Source organism: Falco biarmicus, chromosome Z (assembly GCF_023638135.1).
Source record: "Falco biarmicus isolate bFalBia1 chromosome Z, bFalBia1.pri, whole genome shotgun sequence".
Classification (NCBI taxonomy): Eukaryota; Metazoa; Chordata; class Aves; order Falconiformes; family Falconidae; genus Falco; species Falco biarmicus.
Genome location: NC_079311.1, coordinates 27,731,560 through 27,753,900, shown reverse-complemented (window position 1 = coordinate 27,753,900; position 22,341 = coordinate 27,731,560). Strand labels below are relative to the sequence as shown.

General features: G+C 37.4%; 1 protein-coding gene across 2 annotated transcripts in view; it reads right to left on the bottom strand.

Moving 5' to 3' along the window:
• The window catches only part of LOC130143102 (uncharacterized), a 50,845-nt gene extending 28,847 nt beyond the window's left edge, over positions 1–21,998 (bottom strand). Inside the window, exons 1-6 of one of the 2 annotated variants that reach the window (XM_056325729.1) lie at positions 21,860–21,998; positions 12,786–12,877; positions 9,280–11,760; positions 6,674–6,856; positions 3,125–3,292; positions 1,324–1,425 (exon numbers count right to left, since the gene is read on the bottom strand). In XM_056325729.1, coding sequence (XP_056181704.1) covers positions 1,324–1,425; positions 3,125–3,292; positions 6,674–6,856; positions 9,280–11,760; positions 12,786–12,843 — 2,992 coding nt within the window. In that variant the 5' untranslated portion in view covers positions 12,844–12,877; positions 21,860–21,998. The remainder of the gene's footprint in view (positions 1–1,323; positions 1,426–3,124; positions 3,293–6,673; positions 6,857–9,279; positions 11,761–12,785; positions 12,878–21,859) is intronic. The other variant, XM_056325730.1, reaches the window with a different exon arrangement.
• Between the last annotated feature and the right edge of the window lie 343 nt (positions 21,999–22,341).

Below are 22,341 nucleotides of genomic sequence, written 5' to 3'. Positions count from 1 at the left end.
TTCTAATACCAGTCTCAGTAATGCAAGTGTAAGGAAGGTGTTGACCTTTTCAGGTATGTAATTTTTTTTTTTCTCTGCATGTTGCTCCCTTACTCAGATTTCTGGCTTTTCTGATCTTCTCTAGTGGAGTTTAATGATGACCCTATTTAGTAGCTCAGAAGTCAGATTTTAAAACGATGGGTTCAGCTAACAGATTCATAGACCTCTGAATTCACAGCCTTTCCCAGCATTGTCAGGAAGCTGGACCAGATAATACGTAAGGCTGGTAAGGTAACAGACGTATTCTTAGATGCCTTGCTAGAGGACATGCACTGGCATACTTGGTCTAGGATGAGATTTTTCATTATATCTGCCTTTGGTAGTAGAAATCTGTCAGAGACTCCTGTTATCTTATGCTCCTTCTCTAATTCTGCTGTGTCCATCCTAAGATACAGACAGCAGTACAGCAACCAGTACTCTAGATTTGGGTGAACTAAGCTTTTAGGTAGCAGCAAAATGACTCTGACTGCCTGTGTCTCATTCTTACTGCTATCACTGATGGAGCAAGCTTTCAGCCAGATTTCTAAGCTGCTACTGCACACAGAGTTGATGATTTCAAAGGCCCTTCAGTGGCGACTCCCAAGATCTCATTTCTGAGCATAAATGCCAATACCATGTTCCCCATCATGTAGGCATGGTATAATTTCTCTCTAGAGGCATTATCTTACACTTCATCTTTGTTGAAATTCATCTGCCATTTTTTTGCTCATTCACTCAGTTATATGAGTTTCTTCTAGAGTTCCTCACAATCATTGAAATATCCTGCAGAAGTTAACAGCACACTGTTGAGATTTATAGGTGGCTCAATGGAAGCCCATCCAAGCAGAAGTGTCCCTGGCTAATAAGACTTTAGGAAATGTTGTTATGAGGATCACTGCATCCTCCATTTCATTCTTAAAGGCCTGTTGTCATTATGGATATCAGTCTCCAGAAGTTCTAGACTTCACATTTGGAGAGAGACTGGATGTAGGCACTTGCAGGAGGTATCAACTGGCTTCGAAGGACACAGAACAGTGAAGTCCACAGTTTACTTACAGGCATAATGGGGCCCTAAGGTAGTTTGTCATGGGCAATTCAAACACATGTTATTAAACACTTTACACAGACTAATTATGGAAATTATTTATGTACATCTATATTATATATTATTATTGAAAGATGTTATATATTATGTAGATAATATTTACTAATATTATACTATTAGTATATTAATATTAGTAAATATTATATATTTATTTTTATACATTTTCATAAGAAAAGTTAACTTGTACAAATATAACTTACTTGTGTCAACTTCAGTCACAAGGATAGGCTTTGAGAACTGGATCCTGAAACCCCAAGGGTAATTGCCAGTTCCTTTAGCAATCTTCACTGTTCTTTCACGAACTGCAGAATGGGAAAAAAGACATACCTTTTTCTCTACAAGTTAAGTTCAATTTAAAAAGCAGCAGCTTTTAAAACTCTTTATCTATAGACACTGACAGTTACTGATTCTGCAAAAGACTGGGATGTTTTCAGTACCAATCCTAGCTATTTGGTGCTGCTCCACTGCCACTGTGTATCCTGCTCATGCCACGATTGATCAAGTACGATTCATGTTAGGGAAAAGACAGAGAGCATCTATGAAGTGTACTATCATCAGAAGTTTAAGTGCCTGTATTTTGTAATGAAGAGGTGGAGAATCATTGAGATATTCCACTCTATTGACAGTTTTCTGTCAATAAATGTGCTCAAGAAAAGTGCTCCTGTGCTCTGTGTCAAACTTCTAAGCTGCAAATGCAAAATACACTCTAAATTATCAAATGAGCTTAAATCTGTTTTTTGCAGTTTCATTCTTTTTATGTTTTAGAAGGTCTCTAACTTTTGGATAACAGTTGTTTCTTTCCCTTCATCTACACTTCCCTGTCCACTCTCCACTCCCACTGCCTCCCAGCTCTCTAGTCTAACCCCCAGCCACACTGCCATCTCCTGCCACTAGTGGCTGTTCCCACGTGAAGTGTCTTAAGTCAGCACAAGTTAATCAGCCTCAGTAAAAAGCAATATCAGGGTCTAACTGACTGCTTTGAACCTTCTCTCAGAGTCTAGTATTATGTGTGTCAAATGATCTGGCTTGTTAGTAAATCTTATACTCATGAAGGATTTAAGTGTAAATTTGAATTCTCAGTGTCTGATTTTTATAATTTGACTGCCTTACTGTGTTTGTTTAATGGAGGCCAATTTAATAATAATTTATGACAGCTGTTTTGTCTTCAAATTGTGTAATATTTGGAAGGTAGAAATTACTTTAAAGGTTACTTCACTAGCAGGCCAATTGATGTTACCTGTCTTTTTAAAAGAGCATAGATACTTCAATACCCACTTTAATTATCTTCCTGAACTTCTGAACTGTCCCCTGGGAAAAGAGACAACCAAAATGGCTCTGCAGAATATTCTCACATATTTTAAGGGAGATTTTTCATGTCTGGAGATGTATAGAGGACATTTGTTTTCTTTTACATTGTGAATGATTTATGAGCTCCAGCAAAGAACTATCACATAGAAGGCTACATAGGTGTTCCAGTTTGTCTTAGTTCTTTGAACTGTGCTACTTTTCAGTAATTTAACATTTGAAGAGTGAAGGAGGACATCCTATCCCCCTGCAAAAGTTATTCATCACATGTGTTTGCATGACAAGGTTTAAACTACAAACAGAACAACGCTTCATACAGCAAATGGTTCTTTCTGAATCTACTATATTTGAAAGTTTGATGGAGATCAGATTTTATGATTATTATAACACTTTATGTCTGTAAATAGTTCTCTATGATTTTTTCATGCTTGAAGAAGTTATGAAATTACATTGCTTCTGCCCTTATCCTGTAGCAAGAGAAAAGGTTTAATTATGACCTTTTACCAGTATCAGTTTTGTCAAGTAATTATGACATTTTGCGAGACAGTAGCTAAATAAGAACTACTTTACGTTTTTTTATAACCTCTGTCTTCAGTGTGAATGTCTTCTCCAAAATGTTGACCCCTGGAATCTTCAGAGTGCCCCAAATAAATAAATTTTAATGACATTTATTACCTGTTGCTTTAGCTAACTTACTTGCCACTGGTCTAGGCCTTTTGCTGAGACATCTAGGACTATTATCCGGAGAGACATCATCTCCTCTGAAAACCCAGGAAGCAGAATGAAAGATTTCTGTATAAAAACCTCTGTCCTCATTTTCAGAATGTAGTCCCAGCTCTACTGACCGAGCGTCCTCTGAATTTACTGTCATGATGATAAAACAGGTAAAAGTAATGTCAGTAGGGAAAATGCATGAAGAATAACAGACCCCAGCCAGTCAGCATGAAAGAAGTGCCACAAGCTTCTTAATTAACTGTTTGTAATATCTGTTCTTAGTTCTGCAATTTTGCTGGTGTTAAAAGGGCAGTTTGCAAACACATCCAAATATGAGAACACAATATTGGATGCTATTGGATGTTGAACTTGCATGCCAAGTGAAGTCTTAATGCAAATGGTCAAAACAGGAGCTGCACCTCTTTAAAAGAAGTCTGGCTTTAGGCAATTGTTAACCTTTCCTGTGCAGCCTATTTGATTAGGAAACCAAACACATTTTCTAGAAATTGAGTATGAGTTCAGTGCGTATGGAAAGACAAAAGGGAAGCTGAAAAGTAACTGGCACAACTGAGGTAATGATGACCATATTTGCTCTTCGCTTAATTTTAGCTTTTCCAGATGTGTATATTTAGTTTTATTAAAAAGGAGGTGAGGAAAGAATTGTTTTGGGTGTTTGTTTTGTTTTGGCTTGGTTTTAAATATAGAACTTCTGGCTTGTCCTAGGCTCCTGAATATTTGTATGATGTTACATGTGTTATGAAGATTTTGAGATTTACATTTTATATTAATGTACAATTATGGTGTTTTGCACTCACTCCACTGACTCAAACCATGCCACATAACATGGAGTTGGAGGAGAGCTCTAATTCTCTGCTAAAGGAAAAAGCAGTAACATTCAGGTTGTCAAGGAGATGGGGCATCAGGCCGCTGATCGTGTGACAGGCAGGCTGCAAACAGCAGTTACTGTGGAGAAAAAGGCTATGCAATGGTATGTCAATTTCTGAAGCAGACCAGGAGACAAAACTTCAAAGTTAAAACTGTGGATGGTGAAAGATATATAAAAGTATAGACCATCAGAGACTGTGCTGACAGATAGACTGAAAAAATGCTTTAGTATAAAGCATTGTCTGAGAAGGAAAAATAAAATCATGTTTCTTTCAGTACAAAATGCCTGGTATAACGCAGCTAGATTTAATGAAGCTGGAGAAAGGATCTGTTTGCTTTGTTTATTCTGTGCTTGATGTGGCAATTATGCAGAATGATTTTCAGTTTAAAAACAGATACAATAAAAATTAACCTTTATTTAGCTTTGTTCTACAAGTTACTTCCTGATTTCATCTAAATGGTGGTCTTTATTCACTTTTACAGTTCGTTTAATGGTGTCTATTTAGACAAAAGCTCCACATCCACTGGCTTCTCACTTACTGTGCAGGCAGTATGAGGTAACATGATTAACTGCATAAAAAATACTAGTAAATAAACAAAAATGAAGACATAAATAAATTCTACTGGACTGCTATGTTTAAAGCACATCTTAGCATGCTACCATGAACCTAGACAACCTAGACTAACACCAAACAATTCATTACAGCACAGTATTTTGCTGGTTTAATATTGAATTGTTATAACTGTAGTACAGCCTAAAATGTGACAAATAGGCAAAACCAGAGAAATAAATGCTGCCATGCTGGCATTATGGAGTTACGCCAAGACATTTCTTGAATGTCTTCACCTTTCCCCTCCTTGAGCTTTCGGCACAAATGTCAAACTGAGCAGTTTTTGAGTGTCAGGAACAAGCTGCAATTAGCTGCTTCTCAGCTCCTGGAAGTAAGCATGTAAGGAGCTGCTGCTTCCAAGTATTGATTAGAGCTGTCCCCAAGTCTGCAAACAACAGGGAACAGCCTAGCTACCAAAAGAAAAGGGACTGGTCTCAGGCCTGTAGCATACTATTCAAAATACTAGGATTTGTGACAGAATTGCCTGCTTTCTCACCTTTTCTGGAGGCAACTTCATGTTCATGCTATGTGCTACCAAAAGCTTTGTCACAAAGAAAGCAATTCTACATCTTGCAGCTTGGTCTTTTTTGATTCATTTGTTTGGTTTGGTGGCTTTAAAAATTTATTTATTTATCTATTGTATATGTTCTCTACGAAACCAGCATGTGCCTGATAAAGTAAAAATTATTGTCGAGCTTTATATTCAAAAGACATCACTGTTGAAATCAATGAACAATTTATCTTGGTGTATGTATCTCCTGACAGGTTTGGTTTTTGAGCTCTGGTGGTTTGACACAGTGGCTTTCTAAGGTCCTTGCTGTGGACTTAGGATAGTGCTACAAATAAATAGCTTTTTCATTTTCATGTGAAACGACAGTCATCCGTGCTGTTTTTAACAAGCATTAGAAACTTTGGGATTGACTCAGCTATGTGAACACAGGTGTCTAGTACCATGTTACATGCCTTAGGGTTTCTCACCTGCCATCCAGTTACTGCTTCAGAAAGGCATGGGTCCCCTTTAGGTCACATACCCCAGAACGCAATTGGTGTTCCCACTGGTGACTGACACCTATGTTTAGGCAGTGAATCAAGACCCTGCTGATGGTGTAGGGCTTAATTCTGTAGTACAGGGATAGAACATGTTTACTGTTTATCTTGTATTGGACCCTCACTGAAGTCTTACAGCTGCCAGTCTTCTGAAGGCTTGCATTTAACATTTTCCAAAAAGGAGGTTATACATCTACAAATGAAATTTCCCATACCAAAAGTAACCATTATAGCACAACATATTTCCACAGGGAAGTGCACATTTCTTCATCTGCACAAAGTCCTTCTTACATTACTAAAATAGCAAAACAGGAGGCAAAGGCAGTGTGAAGTAAGAAGTACGACAAATGTTCTCTCCTAGACTGTGCAATCCTTTCTTGGGGACTCCATCTGCATGAAATGTAAATTTATTAAGCAGTTCAACTTTAAAATGCCTTCCCATGTGATTTAAGCTGATGAGTTTGGTATAGGCTCAAGCATATGGCAAGGTGACAGATTGCTTAATGAGACAGTTACAGGACTAACTGCTTCAGTAACTGGAGGGACAGTGAAGGACAATCTAGGCAACAAGCCTGAAGATAAAAGGTGGAGTAGGTGGTTATCTTAGCGAGGAGAGAAGGACTCTCAGCTCAACATGGCTTTGACATAAGCAAAGTAGGCATCAGGATTATGATTTCTGTTATACCCTCAAAGCTGCTGCCATAAGTGATTACCTGTCTGTCTACACTTAGAGCTCGTCTTAATGTTAGTTGCATATGAACAAGGATGGTACGATTATTTCAGTCAGATTGTTAACTTGATTGTATGAACAGAGAATACTAACTCCCATAGTGAGGAATAGTTCAATTGAATAAAACATGCTTGCTCATGATAATGAAGACAGAGACTCAGGTTATGAACTGAAGATCAGTTTCCTCAGCTGAAAACCCTGTCAGAATGTCAATCACATGAAGAAGAAAGAATACAAGCATAAGACTGAAATACTCACTTGATCCCTCAGTGATTGTGCTGTTTATGGAGCTTCCTCCAGTTGAACTGCATTTTTTGCTGTCTTTGAACTGTTTGCGTCTCCTGGCCCACTGGTCTATTGCTTCTTCCTGGGAACTATCGCTTGCTCTGGTGTCTTTCATCAAAGGTAGCTTTCTGGTTTTATTCATTTCTGACTTCAAGTCTAAATTACAACCAGACACTGTTTGTGAGGAATGCGGAAGACACCTTTAACAACTACACTGTTTAAAATTTCCACATTCTAAATACAAGAATAACCTAACCAAACACAGAAAAGAAAATACTAAGTAGTACTGAAAATATTAATAAAGTATGTATTTTAGACTAGTTGAGGTCTTCATGCAGAGAAAAGTACATGTAATTACCTTGTGGTAGTGGCATCTGTCGTACCTACGTAGCCATTTGTATAGCACCAGTTTTATGCAGAAACATGTAACTTGCTCATGGATTGTATTACAAGTGCTCATACATTTTTGAAGTGGTCAGCATGTAGATATAAAAAGTGCTATTTAAATATTAAAAATCTTGCAAAACACACATGCAGATAAAAAGAGGATATACCTTTCTACTTTAGGTTTCTTTCCAGGTAGGGCCATATAAATCTATTTGTTGTATTACTATTTCAGATAAAACAACAATTGGAAAACAGACTTTGTGTTAGATTCTGTTCTGAAAATGCAACTGTACCCACTGGCAAGGGCAGATAGGGAGAAAGTGAGCCTAGCCTCAGCAGGCTCCCTAGAGGACTGTGTCAGTACTCTCTTGGCTCAATAACCTCTTTCTGGCTTCAGTTAGATCTTCATCACAGACCTGTGTCACTGAGCTCCTTTTCCAAGGCAGTTGGCTAAAGTTGACATTCAGGAAACTTATTTCTTGTAGTGCTCTTGTACTGCTCTTTGCATAAGTCCTTGCCCCTCTGATAATAATTAAGTTGCCACAACACCAGAAGACTTGTAGATTGCCTGGATTCCCCTGTCCTGTTTACGACATATGCATCTGTACTAGATGCTCTCACTCTGTTGAAATAAGCTACGTGTCCTTTCCAGCATCACTGAGCACAGGAAGTCCCACATCACCCCTTGTGCCCAATATCTTGACTGAGTAGGTCAGTATTGCCACATTACAAGTGGACTTTGTTTCATATTAACGAGTTTTAAAACAAGGTAGGACCTCCACAGTGTTGCTAAGAATAATAACACAGATGAAAAATCAAAATACAAACATAGACCAAAAGGGGGCCAAAATTACCAACCAGGTGAAGTGATAGGTAAGAGAAAGAACACACATAGGTAATTCTTAGCAAGGGGTAAAAGGAAAGAGGAGAGAATAAAATACAAATCCAAGAAATAGCTACACCTCACTTGTGTGCTGTGTGTCTAACCCCTGAGGTCTGAAGTGTAAGCCAAGACTTTCGAGCATGCAGGCTTCCTTGAGTGTCTTCTTTCTATATCTTGTTCTAAAGAGATTTCCATTTAATTAATTCTCTATGTATTTTAGTATCTTAGATATTGATCTATATAGCAATATCTAGCAATATAGTATATATAGATTTCAGGCATTTTTGAAATTTCCAGTGCCAAACAAGATGACCTTGGAGAGATACCAGTATTTTCTGCAGATGTTGTGAACTAGAAAGATTATTAAAAACTTCCTGATGTTTTTTATAATGATTCTTAAGTACATTTTCCCATGGTAAGGAAGTATGTATTTTTCAATAGTATAAACCTCCTAACCTCCAAACCTGCTGGAACTATTTGCTTCTGGAAAGGATGCTCTGAGTTGTATTTGCATATAATTTAACATTAAAAAAAATAATTAAAATTAAAGTGTTTGGAGTGATATTTCAAACACGCACACACACACATATGTGTGTGTACATATTCACGATGTAAAAAACTTACATTGTAGTGTGCAGTGTCCCAGCATGGTTTTACATTTTTATGATTCAAAACACTTCTTTTAAATGACTGGTTATAGATATGGGTAGGTAGATTACAGAAGGGAAGACAGGAAATTTTCTAAAAGACTAGCTATCAAAAATCTTGTTTGTCTGTAGTTTTCTTAACTACATGAAGAGAGGGGAAGAGAAGGTTAAATGATCCACTATGGTCATTCCACGACATGTAAAAGCTCAGCCAGAATTAGGACCAAGATGTACTTAGTATTATTTGCTTAGATCACATGGATTCCAGAAACAGATTTATGTGGTTTAAAACACTGACTAGAGCTCTGAGTTCATGCCACATGGCAACTGCAAATTCCCCTTCCTGTTTTGGTGTTTGTTTCTTTCATGAAGTGCATAGGATGGGCTGACTGTTTAATGTTAGAAACCCACTTCTTGAGCAAAGCTGCATTAAAATTTTCTTTATTTTTTGTATTTAAATTACTTGGCTCTACAAGATGGCTCCAGGGATCCTCAGCACAATAACTGCATATTATAACCAAATGACCGAGCATACCAATATAATCTCTTTGTAAAAGTTTTAATATACTTTTCCCATAAAAGATGTCACTAAAGCACTAAACCACCTGTGCAAAAGGTGTGTAACTGATATTAACTTCAAAAGTCTTATATAAAACACCTACCTTTCTGACTAATCTGTTTTACTGATGATGGGGGTATATCTGGATTCTGATGAAAATCTTCTTTCATTTCAATCTTTTTCTCAACTTCATAAGAGTTGGATTTGGCTAACAGAGGTAGTTGATGTGTTCCAGGCTCTCCCCTTAAGCTATCATCTGTTGGCTCTTTACTGCAAAAGTTCTTTGGTCTTTCATTGACATCTGAATGTTCTGCCAGATTCTCTTTCCTTTCAGTGCAGGCTAAAAAGGTAGATGATATGGCAGCCTGTGCTGAATCATTATGACCATTTGATTCAACATGGATATGGCCAGATTTATCTTGTGTCTCAGGAAAGCTTTCTGATTCATTATTTGTGTCGTGCTCCTTGGGATCAAATAGCGAGGATGACAGCAAGGATTTTTCTTGTATACTACAGGGAAGCTTAGACTCTTTTTTCACTACAGAGCCAAAAGAATCAGCTATTAATTTAGTGTCACCTTGTATGAGTCTTCGTTCTAGTTCTCCAGTTATCACAGTCATCACTGACCCTCTCCTTTTCTTTGTTACCTCAGGCTCTGCAGGGCGTGGGTAAACCTTTTGCTGTAAAGCTGAAAACTGGTTTGGGGCACTTTCTGTAGATGCATAATTAGTACTTTCCTTGTCATTAGTAAGTACATCTGAATGGCTTCTAGAATGTGGAGATATCTGTAGCAACTGAGCTTTGTTCTGCATTTCAACGTGTTTTTCTAGGTGGTTGTACTCTGTTGTTCCTTCATCTAAAGCATCTTCGGTAGACTCAGAGTCTTCCTCCCATATAGCTACGTTTCTCAGAGGCTCCTCATGCCTGTTTTCTTTTTTCTCATTTATAGTACCACTGGAATGAAGACTCTCCATTAATGTTTCTTCTGTTCCTTCACCTTGCCCCACATAGTCTGCATAGTCATTCAGTAAACAAGTGTCATCTAGACTTTCTTCAGGCTCAGATGGATAAATGGTAGTATTATGATCAAATGACATGAAAGCATACTGATATGAAGACTTAAGGACCCTCAGACTTCTCAGCGAGGAGGTCAAGTCAGGACACTTAGAAAGTTCTGTACAGCTGGTATGAACATATGAGTTCCTGTTATAGACATCTCCCGCTTTGGTCTCCTTAGGCAATACTTTTAAGGATGGCAATGAATAAAAGCCAGAATCCCTTCTGGGGTGAACTGGTGATGGTACATCAAGGGTAGTGTCTGGGAAAGACTTTCTTCTTGCTGGTTTTTGCCCTGTGCCTTTGCATTTGTCACAGTTGTTTCTCTCTTGACCTAATATGTTGCTCTTATTGATATGCTCCTTCCCAATGTTTGGGTTATTCAGGGTATTACTAGCTACAGGACAATTTGTATTATTTATTTTTGAGAAAAGTATTCTATCTTTTGAAAAATCATCCTTTTCATTGATGTGGTCTTCATAGTCCTTTTTGTTATGTTTCCAGAAATAATCTTCTTCTCCCCAAATACTCAAGGCTGTAGAGACGCTGTCAGATTCCTTACTGTCATTAACAGGGTACAAAGATCCCCCCTCTGCAATTGTATCCAAATGCATTTTGTCACAGTCAGCAAATTCTTTAGGTGGAGGGAGAAGCATACATCCATCTGCAAATGCACAGTCTACTTTTTCATGAAAGCTAAAAGATGACTCACAATCTGTATTGCAAGGTGCCTCTGCTACAGAATAATCTATTTCACTCCAATACATATCTTCATGTTCTGTGTTGCCAGTTTTGCACTGTGCCTGATCACCAGGTTTGATGTTAAGCTTTAGATTTTTCTTTCTGCTGATACATTCCACTCTAATTTCCTTTGCTTCAATGTTCATTTTCAACGAGGCATTTTCGTTGATGGCACTTTGAGTTTTATGTTTATGCCCTTTATATTTCCCATTGTGTTCTGCTGAACAGCCAGTCGAAGAACACTGGTACTTTGAACATTTTGAACACTGGCTTTTCTGATATTGTCTTTCATCACAATGTTTATTGTTCTTTGAACTTTTCCTTTTTTCAGTTACAAGCTTTTTTCCAGAATCAAACAAAGAAACATTCTTGATTTCTACTTTCACATTAAAAGAACCATATTTAACTTCTGCTATAATTTTTCCAGTAGCCAAGCTGATGGACTCTGCAGAGTCTGGCTTGCCCCACAGTGTAATTTTTCCTGTAGATGAGCCCTCTGATTCACCAAAAGTTACTGTAGCTAGGAGTTCATCTTGCTGAGGAGAGAACATCTGAGTAGGGTAGTTCTTTTCCTTCTTTTCTTCTTTTTCACTGTCTGATCCATTATCAAGGTCTCTGTCTTCAGATGCATCTGAGCTACTCCGATTCTTGTTTTCATGATCTTTTCCATCTTCTTTAGCACCCTTTACATCCAATGGCTCAGTGAAGTGAGCCAGAGCCTCATCTGCTTTATTGTCAAGGCTTCCTACATTTTGCTGGCACTTACAAATGGGTGACAAGTGTTCATCTGATTTAAGGTAAAAAAAAAAAGAAAACACATTTTCCCCATGATTTGGTAAGCAGTATCACAAATGTATGATTAACTTTGAGACACTTTCCATAGAAAGTGTCTATTATATCTTTAAGGTGCAGGGTATATTCCACAACATTATTTTTTCATTTCAATATTAAATTCTTTAGTCTTAATTATCCGGTAAGTACTGTGAGGTCAGGTAAACAGGGTAGGCCATGTTAACTCACTCTGACTGGAAAAAAATTATATATTAACACTTTTTCTTTCTCAAAAATTTTACAGTTGTTAGAGGATAAGATATTCTATTTGTATATAGAAGGATCCACCCTTTTTACTTCCATTACCCCTCTCAGTATTTACTTTGTTCCTGTGAACACACTGGGACAATCAATATCCCATTGCATATTTACAGTTTTGAGTAAATTACGTGGAACTTGACTTTTATAATCCTTTTACAGGTGAGCAAACAAAGGGATTAATGAATGTTGTCACAATCACACAGTAGATCATTGGCAGATTGCCAGGAGGTGTGAGCCATAGCTTGCTGTTCAAAGCAGAAGAAAATACTGTTTCCTGGCAGGGGCTGGACTAGGCAAGTTTTCATGGCAATCTTACAATTACATAAAATTCTCCCTTGCTTGGGCTTTTTTTAGAAGAGGTCATGTGCATTAAAGGGTAACAGTTTACAGTGACATCTACCTAAGCAGAACTAGAACAAGCCATTAAACTTGGACAACATTGACAAATGTACAGCAAGAATGCTGAAAATGTGAGGCAATTAAACACCAACAACTTTGGAAAGACTTTGCCAGAGATAGCTAAGATAGAAGCTCAACTAAAATAAAACAGCTAGCCTCATCAAGACATCACCTGTATGTACCACACTTGAGTGTAGACATTTCCAATTTGACAAACAGCTTTGGGCACAAAGATGGATTTCTGTCTTGATGAGTAAATGCAGAGTAACCTCCTATGTTTTTGATGTTTTTACGTCAAATTAAACATTTCTGTAAACTTACATTCTCTGGAATCAGAGCTCTTTCTGCCCTTGCAGCTTTTTCTTCTTTTTCTACTCATTTCTAAGAACTGAGGGCATCTGGGTTCCTCTCTTCTGTGTGGGAGGGAAAACATTGGATAATGAGAAAGTTTCTCTGGAATAATTTTGCTCTCTATCTCAGGCTTTCTAAGTTGGCTTTTCTCCTGTGTAAGAACTGACTGGTTACAATGAAAAATAGAAAAGTGCTAGGGGAGGTACTAATGCATCTGTTTTCATCTTTTGGTTATTTGGGACCACATTTGAAAAGTTTCCAAATAATAGCTTAAAATCAAGGTCTGATGATCTCAGCTATGGGGCCCAAACCAAAACTCTTCAAAGTCTTTGGGAGATTTGGGCAGTAGCTAAACTTTTCCAGCCTAAAATTTTATCTGATTCTGATTTTTAGAGATCATTATTTTGTTTTAAGCGTTCATTTTAAATTCAGTCTTATCTATATACATAATGAAATACTTAATAATAATTGTTCTTTCTCTGAGAAAAATTCAGACTTAATATAAGAGAATAAAAGGCCTCAGCTAGGACTAAGTGCATAGCTGAGCAGCATGCAGAGCAAAACAACATGCATCTCACAGTCTGGGTTGTCCCTTGCATTTCTTTGTGGGAAGAAGAAAATTGCCTTTTTTCATGTCACAGGGGAACTTGTTAAATGTAAGATTAACTGTTAATGCTGACTTAGTATTGAAGATCTATTCCAATTAAAATCAAATGGCAATGGAAAACATCTAATAATTAATTTAAAAACATTATTAGTTTCCCAAAATCAAGAAAACAGAAATTAAAAAGTCTGTGTTTCTCCACAGGCCTGTGGAAAATTTCATTGTCTGAATATAACAGACCTTAAGAAACGTGGTATCAAAGGAAGCTCAGCCCAAGGGAGACATTACAGATTATACTATTTGTCAACTTTAATAATTCAAGACACATGAAGAATCCCTAAATCCCCAATGAGGATATGAGCTTTGCATCCATGTTTACTTAGTCATTTTCTTACAGGTGATCACTGAAGTGAGACCTTAAATTTATACTGAAGTGAGCAGAATAGCTGAAATCCAGAGTCATCTATCATTCCTATTGTGCAATGGGACTGAATACTGGCTGAAGCCATGGTAGTGATGGAAAAGGTCTGTATCCTACAGAGCAGGGTTACTCTGTAGAAGATATCTAGCCAATTAGAATCGGCAGCATTTTCTGAGATTGATGTTTCCTTGGAAGATTGACCAAAACTCACAACCAGGTTGTTTTTTTGTTTGTTTGTTTGTTTTTACAGTATTAAAATATAATGAAAATACTCAACTTCCCAAAATAACTCAATGTGTTAAGATTTGCTTCTGTTTATTTAATCCAAAGATTTTCTATTGTATTCTGAATGACATCAGAATAGACAATTCACATTGTTTGAAATGAGAAGTATTCAAACTGCTAGTACATCATTGAGAGAGTCTTGAAAACCAGTAGAGTTATGTTGGGAAAAATCAACCGACTGCAAGTGCTACTAGTCATAATAATCTTTAAAGGATCATTCATCAGTACATCAAATATGTCATTGTGGAAAGAGCATGAATGTATTTTCCAGGCTGTGAACTTACCTGGTATAAAAGGGAAGTATGGATTTTGTTATAAAAATGAGGATTAGGATAAAGCCATTTAAATCATTGCATTGATGTTACAAGACTCATGTTACATGTCACTGCATGAAGTGACACATAGCTACCCAAACAGCTGGGAAGAAATTATTTCAAGACACAGTTATTGACTTCTACCTCTGAAAACTTTAATTTTGTGTGAGGCTAAACAACTGGATGTGCCAGAGCACTAACATATACATTAGCTGGTTGAAAAAATGCAAGCATTCTTCCCTGTTTTTTTGGAAGACACTCTGGTGTGAGAAAGTTTTGTATTTATTTCACAACAAACACTTTGGAATGTTAACACTGGCAATTCTCAGGATGAAACTGTATCTCTCTCTTTTCTCCAGGTGTTTTTAGACTTCCAGCTTGACAGCCAGGCAAACCTGCCAGCTGAGCTGTTTTCAGTGGGAAGAATGATTTTAAAGCCAAATACAAGGCTTTAAAGGACATGGAGGGCAAGAGCTGGGACTGATATTTATCTGCAGTTTTGGATATGGGGCAGTTTCAGTATCCTTTTGAAGAGTTACATATGCAAGTATGCTAAGAGTATCAAACTTGTGTTTAGAGGTTTCTTATGTAAGATCTGCAGAATGGTGCATATATTTATGACAGTAAGAACAACAGTCTAACAGAGCTCCATAATCTGACTGTGATACTTGAAATTTCAGTTATATTTCATTAAGTTCTAATTGCAAAAACATTTTTACTTCTAGGAACTACCTCAGTTCAACCTAACAAAGATGCTACACACTCAATTTCTTCCCCTTCCCCTTCCCCTTCTGGATCTTTTGATGCTCCCCAAGAATTTAACTTTCATGACTTTTTCCCTGGCCTATGGTCAGTAATGAAATGGTTAATCTTAATATAGGAAATGTGATTGCTAAGCTTCATTGCTAAAATGCTGTTAAAATTATATGCAGACCAAGAATAGCTGCCTGTTTTACTCTACCCTCTCTTTACCTTTGGCTATTAATTGTACATCTGTATGCATTACAGTTTACTCTTTAATGAAAATCTGTATTTTACTGAATGCTGAACCCACCTTACAGGCCAGGAATAGATTTAGTACATGAAGTGTTTAAGGCCTTCTTTTAGGGAAGAATAATAGCCACAACTATAATTGCTTAGCAGTGGATTTGAATTATGTTGACTTTGGAGATAAGGTTAGCGTGGTTCAAGATGGATGGAGGAGTAAAAAAGTGAAAGAACATTGAACAATACCAAAAAGAAAAGAGAAAACACTCTAAGAAGGATGCTGGAATAATAAAGGAGATAGAAAGTATTGTGTTTTAATACAAATGAAAATCATATTCATTTAAGTTTCTCCTCATAGTTGTACATTTTGCCAGGTTTTGTCATGGCAAAACATCATAAAACTTTGCAGAATAAATTCTAGGTCTGAGGAGGTCACTAGTTCTACTACTATTCAAATAACATTTAGTGGCATAGTACAGTCTGAAAGTACTGAAGATAGATAGTGTTGGTTCTCTGCGTGCCAGGATTATGGAAGATGATTATAGCATCTTCTAAAACTGAGTAATTTGAGCACCAGTGTGAAATCATCAGTAGAGACAGCCAGAGGTTAAATTTGCTCATACCAGTAAGATTACAGATTTTGCTGGTCAAAATTGAGATGTAAGACCTAAGTGAACAGAATGATTAAGCTGTTTATGTTCAAAATTTTTTAAAATAATCATATATCCAGTGTGTTAAATTATTGGTGTCTTCAAGTAATTATCAAGTAAACATTGGAAAGAACCTTTATGATGCAAATCATAGAATCATTTAGGTTGAAAAAGACCTTTGAGATCAAGACCAACTCTTACATCCCAGCTGCCAAGTCCATCACTAAACCACATCCCTAAGCATCGCATTTACACCTTTTTTAAAGGCCTCCAAGGATGGTGATTCCACCATCTCCCTGGGCAGCCTGTTCCAGTGCTTCACCACCCTTTCAGTGAAGAAGTTTTTCCTAATATCCAATCTAAACCTCCCCTGGTGCAACTTGAGGCTGTTTCCTCTCATCCTGTTGCTAGTTACCTGGGAGAAGAGACCAACCCCATCTGCCTACAGCCTCCTGCCAGGGAGTTGTGGAGAGCAGTAAGGGCCCCCCTGAGCCTCCTCTTCTCCAGACTGAAGAACTCCAGTTTCCTCAGCTGCTCCTCAGAAGGGTTGTGCTCCAGATCCTTCACCTTGTAGCGAAGGGCCCGAAACTGAACACGGGGTTTGAGGTGCAGCCTCACCAGTGCCAAGTACAGGGGGGCGATCACTGCCCTGGTCCTGCTGGCCACACTGTGTCTGATACAGGCCAGGGTGCTGCTGGCCGCCTGGGCCCCCTGGGCACACTGCTGGCTCCTGCCCAGCCGGCCGTCACCCAGCACCCCCAGGCCCTTTCCCACCAGTCCCTTTCCAGCCGCTCTGCCCCAGCCTGTAGCGCTGCGTGGGGCTGGTGTGACCCACGGGCAGGACCCGGCACTGAGCCCTGCTGAACCTCACACAACTGGCCTGGGCCCATCGGTCCAGCCTGCCCAGGTCCCTCTGCAGAGCCAGCCTGCCCTCAGGCAGATCAACTCACCTCCCAGCTTGGTGTGGTCAGCAAACTCACTGAGGGTGCACTTGATCCCCTCATCCAGATCATCAATAAAGACATATTAAACAGAACTGGCCCCAGTACTGAGCCCTGGGGAACTCCACTTGTAACCGACTACCAGCGGATACAACTCCACTTACTATCACTCTTACAGTATTTTTGTTGTCTTTACTTCATTTCCGTATGTTAATTTATGCTTTCTCCTGTAAGCTTTATCACATCAAAAGAGGCACCATCTCTTTCCTTTTCACTCATCTTTTCTACGCCTTTTTTCCTTGCATTTTCTCAGTGTATTCTTGCTTTGTTGGTCCTACCACTGAGATACTCTCACAGGATTAGGAATTTCATCACCTTCAATCCTAGTCACGAGTAGACACATTGACTTGAGCAAGGATTAGATGTATGCATCAGGACTGCAGGGTAAAACCCTGCATTAGGGACTGTTCTGTCCACTGCTGGACACTGGATGAACACTAGTCCAATTAGCTTAGATAAGAACAGAGACACTCAGCAGTTCACTGGACGGAAGCCAGCATTCGCTGACAATGCTCTACATGACAGGTTATTCTTACTACAAGCAGCAGTGCTTGGGTAGCTCAGAATAGTAACTTCTTAATTTTGAGTGAAAAACCACTCTCCATCATAAATGTAGTTAAAGCTCTGTCTAGAATTTGTTAATTTTCACTGTGAATAACATCTGTAATAGAATTTCTTTATAATGCAAGTGATGACAAGCTTTGTGATAATAAAGGCAATCAAATATTTTTGTAACATATGCCTCTGGGATCATCTTGTTAGGCAGGAAAAGTTGTCTTAAAAATGCTTGTTGGACGTAAAATTGAAAATTCAGGAGTTACTTTACTTTTATATATTTATATAATGGATATTTTATGTGAAAACATGAGTTCAGTTTTCTAAACAAGCATGTTCAGTGAACTTACACAGTAATGATGAGACACTGGCAGAAAAGACAAACTAAAAAAAGGAAAGGAAAATATGGAGAAAATATTTAACAATGTTGAATCAGAATGCTGTGGTGACACAATACATTTGCAAAATATTTAATGCTTTTTCAGGATAATATTAATTGCCCTTTCAGTCAGTCTCTTTCTTATAATTTCAGTATCTTATGTTGTAGAAGGCATGGCTATAAATATATTTGGCGGCAGCTCACTGTATGCTTCCCCACTAAATCCTATACTGTTCACAGACTGTAGAAGAATGATGTCACAGAATACCAAAACAATCCTTTCTGAAACAAGACCCTTCTACTGCTCTTTCTTTCTGAATTTCAAATGCATCAAAGCCTTCTGATTACCTTCCTCTGGATACAAAATCCTACTTTTTGTCCTCATTGCCTTACGTAACCTTAACTACACTGGATTTTGTTCTCATTGAGTTTCATTGTGTTTCTTCTTCTGTTTCTCTGTATTCATCCCTTCCATACTAATCTTTGCTCTGACTTTGTTCCTTGTTACCAACTACATTTGGCCTAGTCTCTCACTGCTTAGTTCCTCTCCTCCTCTAAGACTATTCTTAAAGCTTGATTTTTCCTTGTGATTTTTTTTTACTCTCCTTACTGATTGTGTTTTGTGGCATATTACCTATGTTAGCTTTTACGCATTGAGGCAGATGCCCCACAGATAATTTACTCTTAACAGAGATAATGTCATTAGAATGAGTTGTGAATGAGAGCCTAGTAGTTCCACAGAGAGCAAGCGAAAAGGGGTCATCATTGATTTACCTCTTATTTACCTCACTTCTTATTCACATACCTTCTGGCTATGCCTTTTTTTCTACAAAGATGCTCCAAATCTCTTTATCAAGCCCCTACTATTACCTTATTTGAATAATTTCTGAACACCCATTTTCACTGTACTGTTGCCAGAGAATGTATTCTACACCAAACACATGCCAGAAAAGCAATGTTATAAAAAATGCCGGTCTTAGTAGTGTTTGTTACTCTTTGCCTCAGCTGGTGTGAATCTTACTTCCATTTGTTTGTAGTTTCATCTATATATTTTCCAGAAAAGGATGGTCTTTAAAAAAACACAAGGACCAATGTTTGCAAAATGTCTAGAACAAGGGAAGCAGGCAGCCATTTACAGGGGCTGTAACAGGACCCTAAAGCATTTTACAAAATCAATTAAAGCATTCCATTCAAATGAGACTCAGTACCTATCTAGCAGTATCCAATTAGCTACAAGAATATCACATCCAAATTAAAAACTTAGAAAAGCATGGGTAAGTGAAATTAATCTGCAGCAGGTATTGTACTAGGATCCAGTGATCAACCATTTTATTTCACGAAATGTGCTGTGGGACTTTTAATGAGCACACCAAATCAGAGCCTTGCTTTTTCAGATCATGAAAAGACAGCAACACTAGTCAATAATATATCTGCAGTTCTGGTAGTCAAGGAAGATTACTGTCTAAGCAACTAGAATGTCACTTGTGTCTAAAATGAGCACATTCAGGAAATCCAAACCCCATGTAATAAGATTTTGCATTATTTTGGACTCTTCTATAAGCAAGAAGTGATACCAGACAAAGTGTTAAATGGGTTTTGACCTATCTTTTTCAAAGGAATAGTGGGCACACTGTTGTCACCATTAAGTTAAACATACCTCCCTGCAGGCAAGGTGCTCTTCACTTTACTTTTAAAAGAAGGCTAATAAAGTAGGAGTCAGTCAAATGTTTTCAAGATTATTTTAACTGAGAACTGAGAATGCAAGTGCCAGCAAATCCTTAGTAAAAAATAGTTCAGCTATCATGGGTCGTACATGCACAAGCATTTCTGCCTTTTTAGGGAGAAGTCAAGTTCTAGGTCCAGCATTCAGTTCTTAAACTCTGCAAGGCCACATTTAACACTTACTTTTTTAATAAAGCTTCTGCCTACTTACTAAGTTAAACATGCTGTTTAATTATGTTGAGCTCTTGCTACAACAAGAAGAAATTATGCATTAATAAAGGTAAAGCATTTATTTTATAATTTGGAGATATTTCATTTCCGCATCAGCACTATTTATCTCTACCTTCATTTAAAGATATACAGTATTCCACTGCAACAAAATGGAGAATGAGTAGGTAGCCACTGTGCTGTAAATGGACCATACACAGATCACATGACGATTTTAACACAATTACTATATAATGAGTATTTCAACTTACTGATCAGATTTTTCCAGTGTTATCAGTTTAATGCAATAGATGTTCATGTATTTGTTGTCATCTATGTAAAAGCATTTTAAAAATCTGACATAGAGAACATATTTTATTATGGACTACATCTATTATACTGGATAAAAGTCACTTTGTCTTCCAGAAAAATTTCTGAAAATACATATTAAAAAAAATCCTAGGAACAGCCATTTCTGTTTCCATCGTTGAACTTCTGCTATTCCTGTTTTAGAGACCAAAGGAAAAACTGCTAATATGAGTGTTAGATGGATTAGCCCTTTTCTTGTAAATTTGTCATTCCAGTATTTAGTGTGCTATCTTGGATTTTAGTTGCTTTTGTTTCTGTGTTGGCATGTAATTCATGCTTTGTCAGTATCAAACACAACAGCAGGCAAGTGAAATACCTTTCAGGTGTGATGTGGCAATTGGTCATTTACTTAGTAGAAATCTCACTATAACACACAATCATTTCCAGTAATGAAAAATAATTTCTATAGTTGAAAATATTACTGTCAATGAAGTACTACAATTCTTCATCAAGTCAAATTATTCAACTTCTTTGAGCTTCAGAATTGTCCATCCATCATAACAGAAACAATGTAAATCCAAAATCTTTGATTATACTTGAAACTCAGCTCATCAATAGAAACCTGCACAACAGTTGTACACTATAAAAATTTTCAAAGAAAATGAGGTAGCTTTTTAGAGAATGTCTGTGACTACAAAATAGAAATTACAGTTCAGTGAGAAAAATCTTTCATATCTCACAGAATGCAGTAAGGGCAAAAAACCACCCCTATCCTAGCTTGTTGGGAAACTTGGATATCTTTTCCGATTATGCAGTTTCCAGGGTCACTTTCTCCAGAAGACTGCAAAAAGTAGGAGTAATTTGGGTTTAGAATGATAAAAATGGGATGTTTAAAATTTCATAGGCTCTTGTTTAGTTTTAGCAGGTGTGTTGAGAAAAGCTCTGCATTTCTTCACTGAACTGGGAGAGTGCCAGTGTCAGAATGTTTCTCTCCTTCAACAGAAATAAGAAAGTACTTTACCAAAGAGAGTTTAGTTTGCAGGATGATGAAATGGTAGGAGGAAAAAAACTCCTATCCAGGCTTATTTAAGCTCTGCAAACTTGTTTGTAAGTTCGTAAGCTTCTCTGCTCAACAGTATGTAATATTGCTTCTTGATCAATAATCCTGTAGTCTTCCTCACACTCCACATCTTAAATACTAGTTGCAGAAAGACAATACAATTAAACTAAAGTTCATTCAGGTGCGCCTTCACTTCTAAAATTGTATGCTGCTATACTTTTAGTCTCTATATGCTAAAAGTAAGATGACACATACAATCTTGGGAATCAAAAAGCTATTTTAGAAATCCCTATCATTTAGGAAAATATTCCTATTTACAATCAAAAACCTACCTGAAAAATCCCTTCTATTTAGGAAACTATCATTTGTATTTATTCACAAAGCTAAACCATATACTGAGCTACAACTGAAATTCTTTAGTTGTATTATGTTATGTACTATGTAAAACACCTGCTGAAATCCCATTTTATAAAATCTATGATGAGCTACAACAATTACTATCTACTGCCTGACAGGGTGTCACTTAAAATTAAAAGAAGTTTACACTTACTGTTACTATGCACCAATATTCATTTTCCTCAGACGCTTGCTATTATTGACTCTCTGTGAATAGTTTGCTTTCCTAAGCTCATGAAGGAGGGGCTGGCTGCCTTGCCTTGCTAAGGCTTAATAGGATAACAAGTTCAAATTTTTTTTTCCGTTGGACTTACCCACTTCTCTACTGTCAACCCCAGTCAGCAATGATATGCCGTATACAAATATCCTTCCAACCACTGAAGCAATAAAGGACTACTAGTTATTGAACTATTAACAACTAAAGCATGTAAAAAAAATAACAACTCAATTTACTGGTGCTTTACAAAATGTCAGCTTTGTGTGAAAAGCCTTAAATCAATCAGATTACTTAATTCAAATTAAAGATAAAAGAGGGAGCAATGTTGTTCTCTGTCTTGCTCCACTTCCTTTTCTATTTCTGTCTCCTAAGCTCAGAATCTGATTAGTATATTTAATTCCATGAAGCATCATGACTGG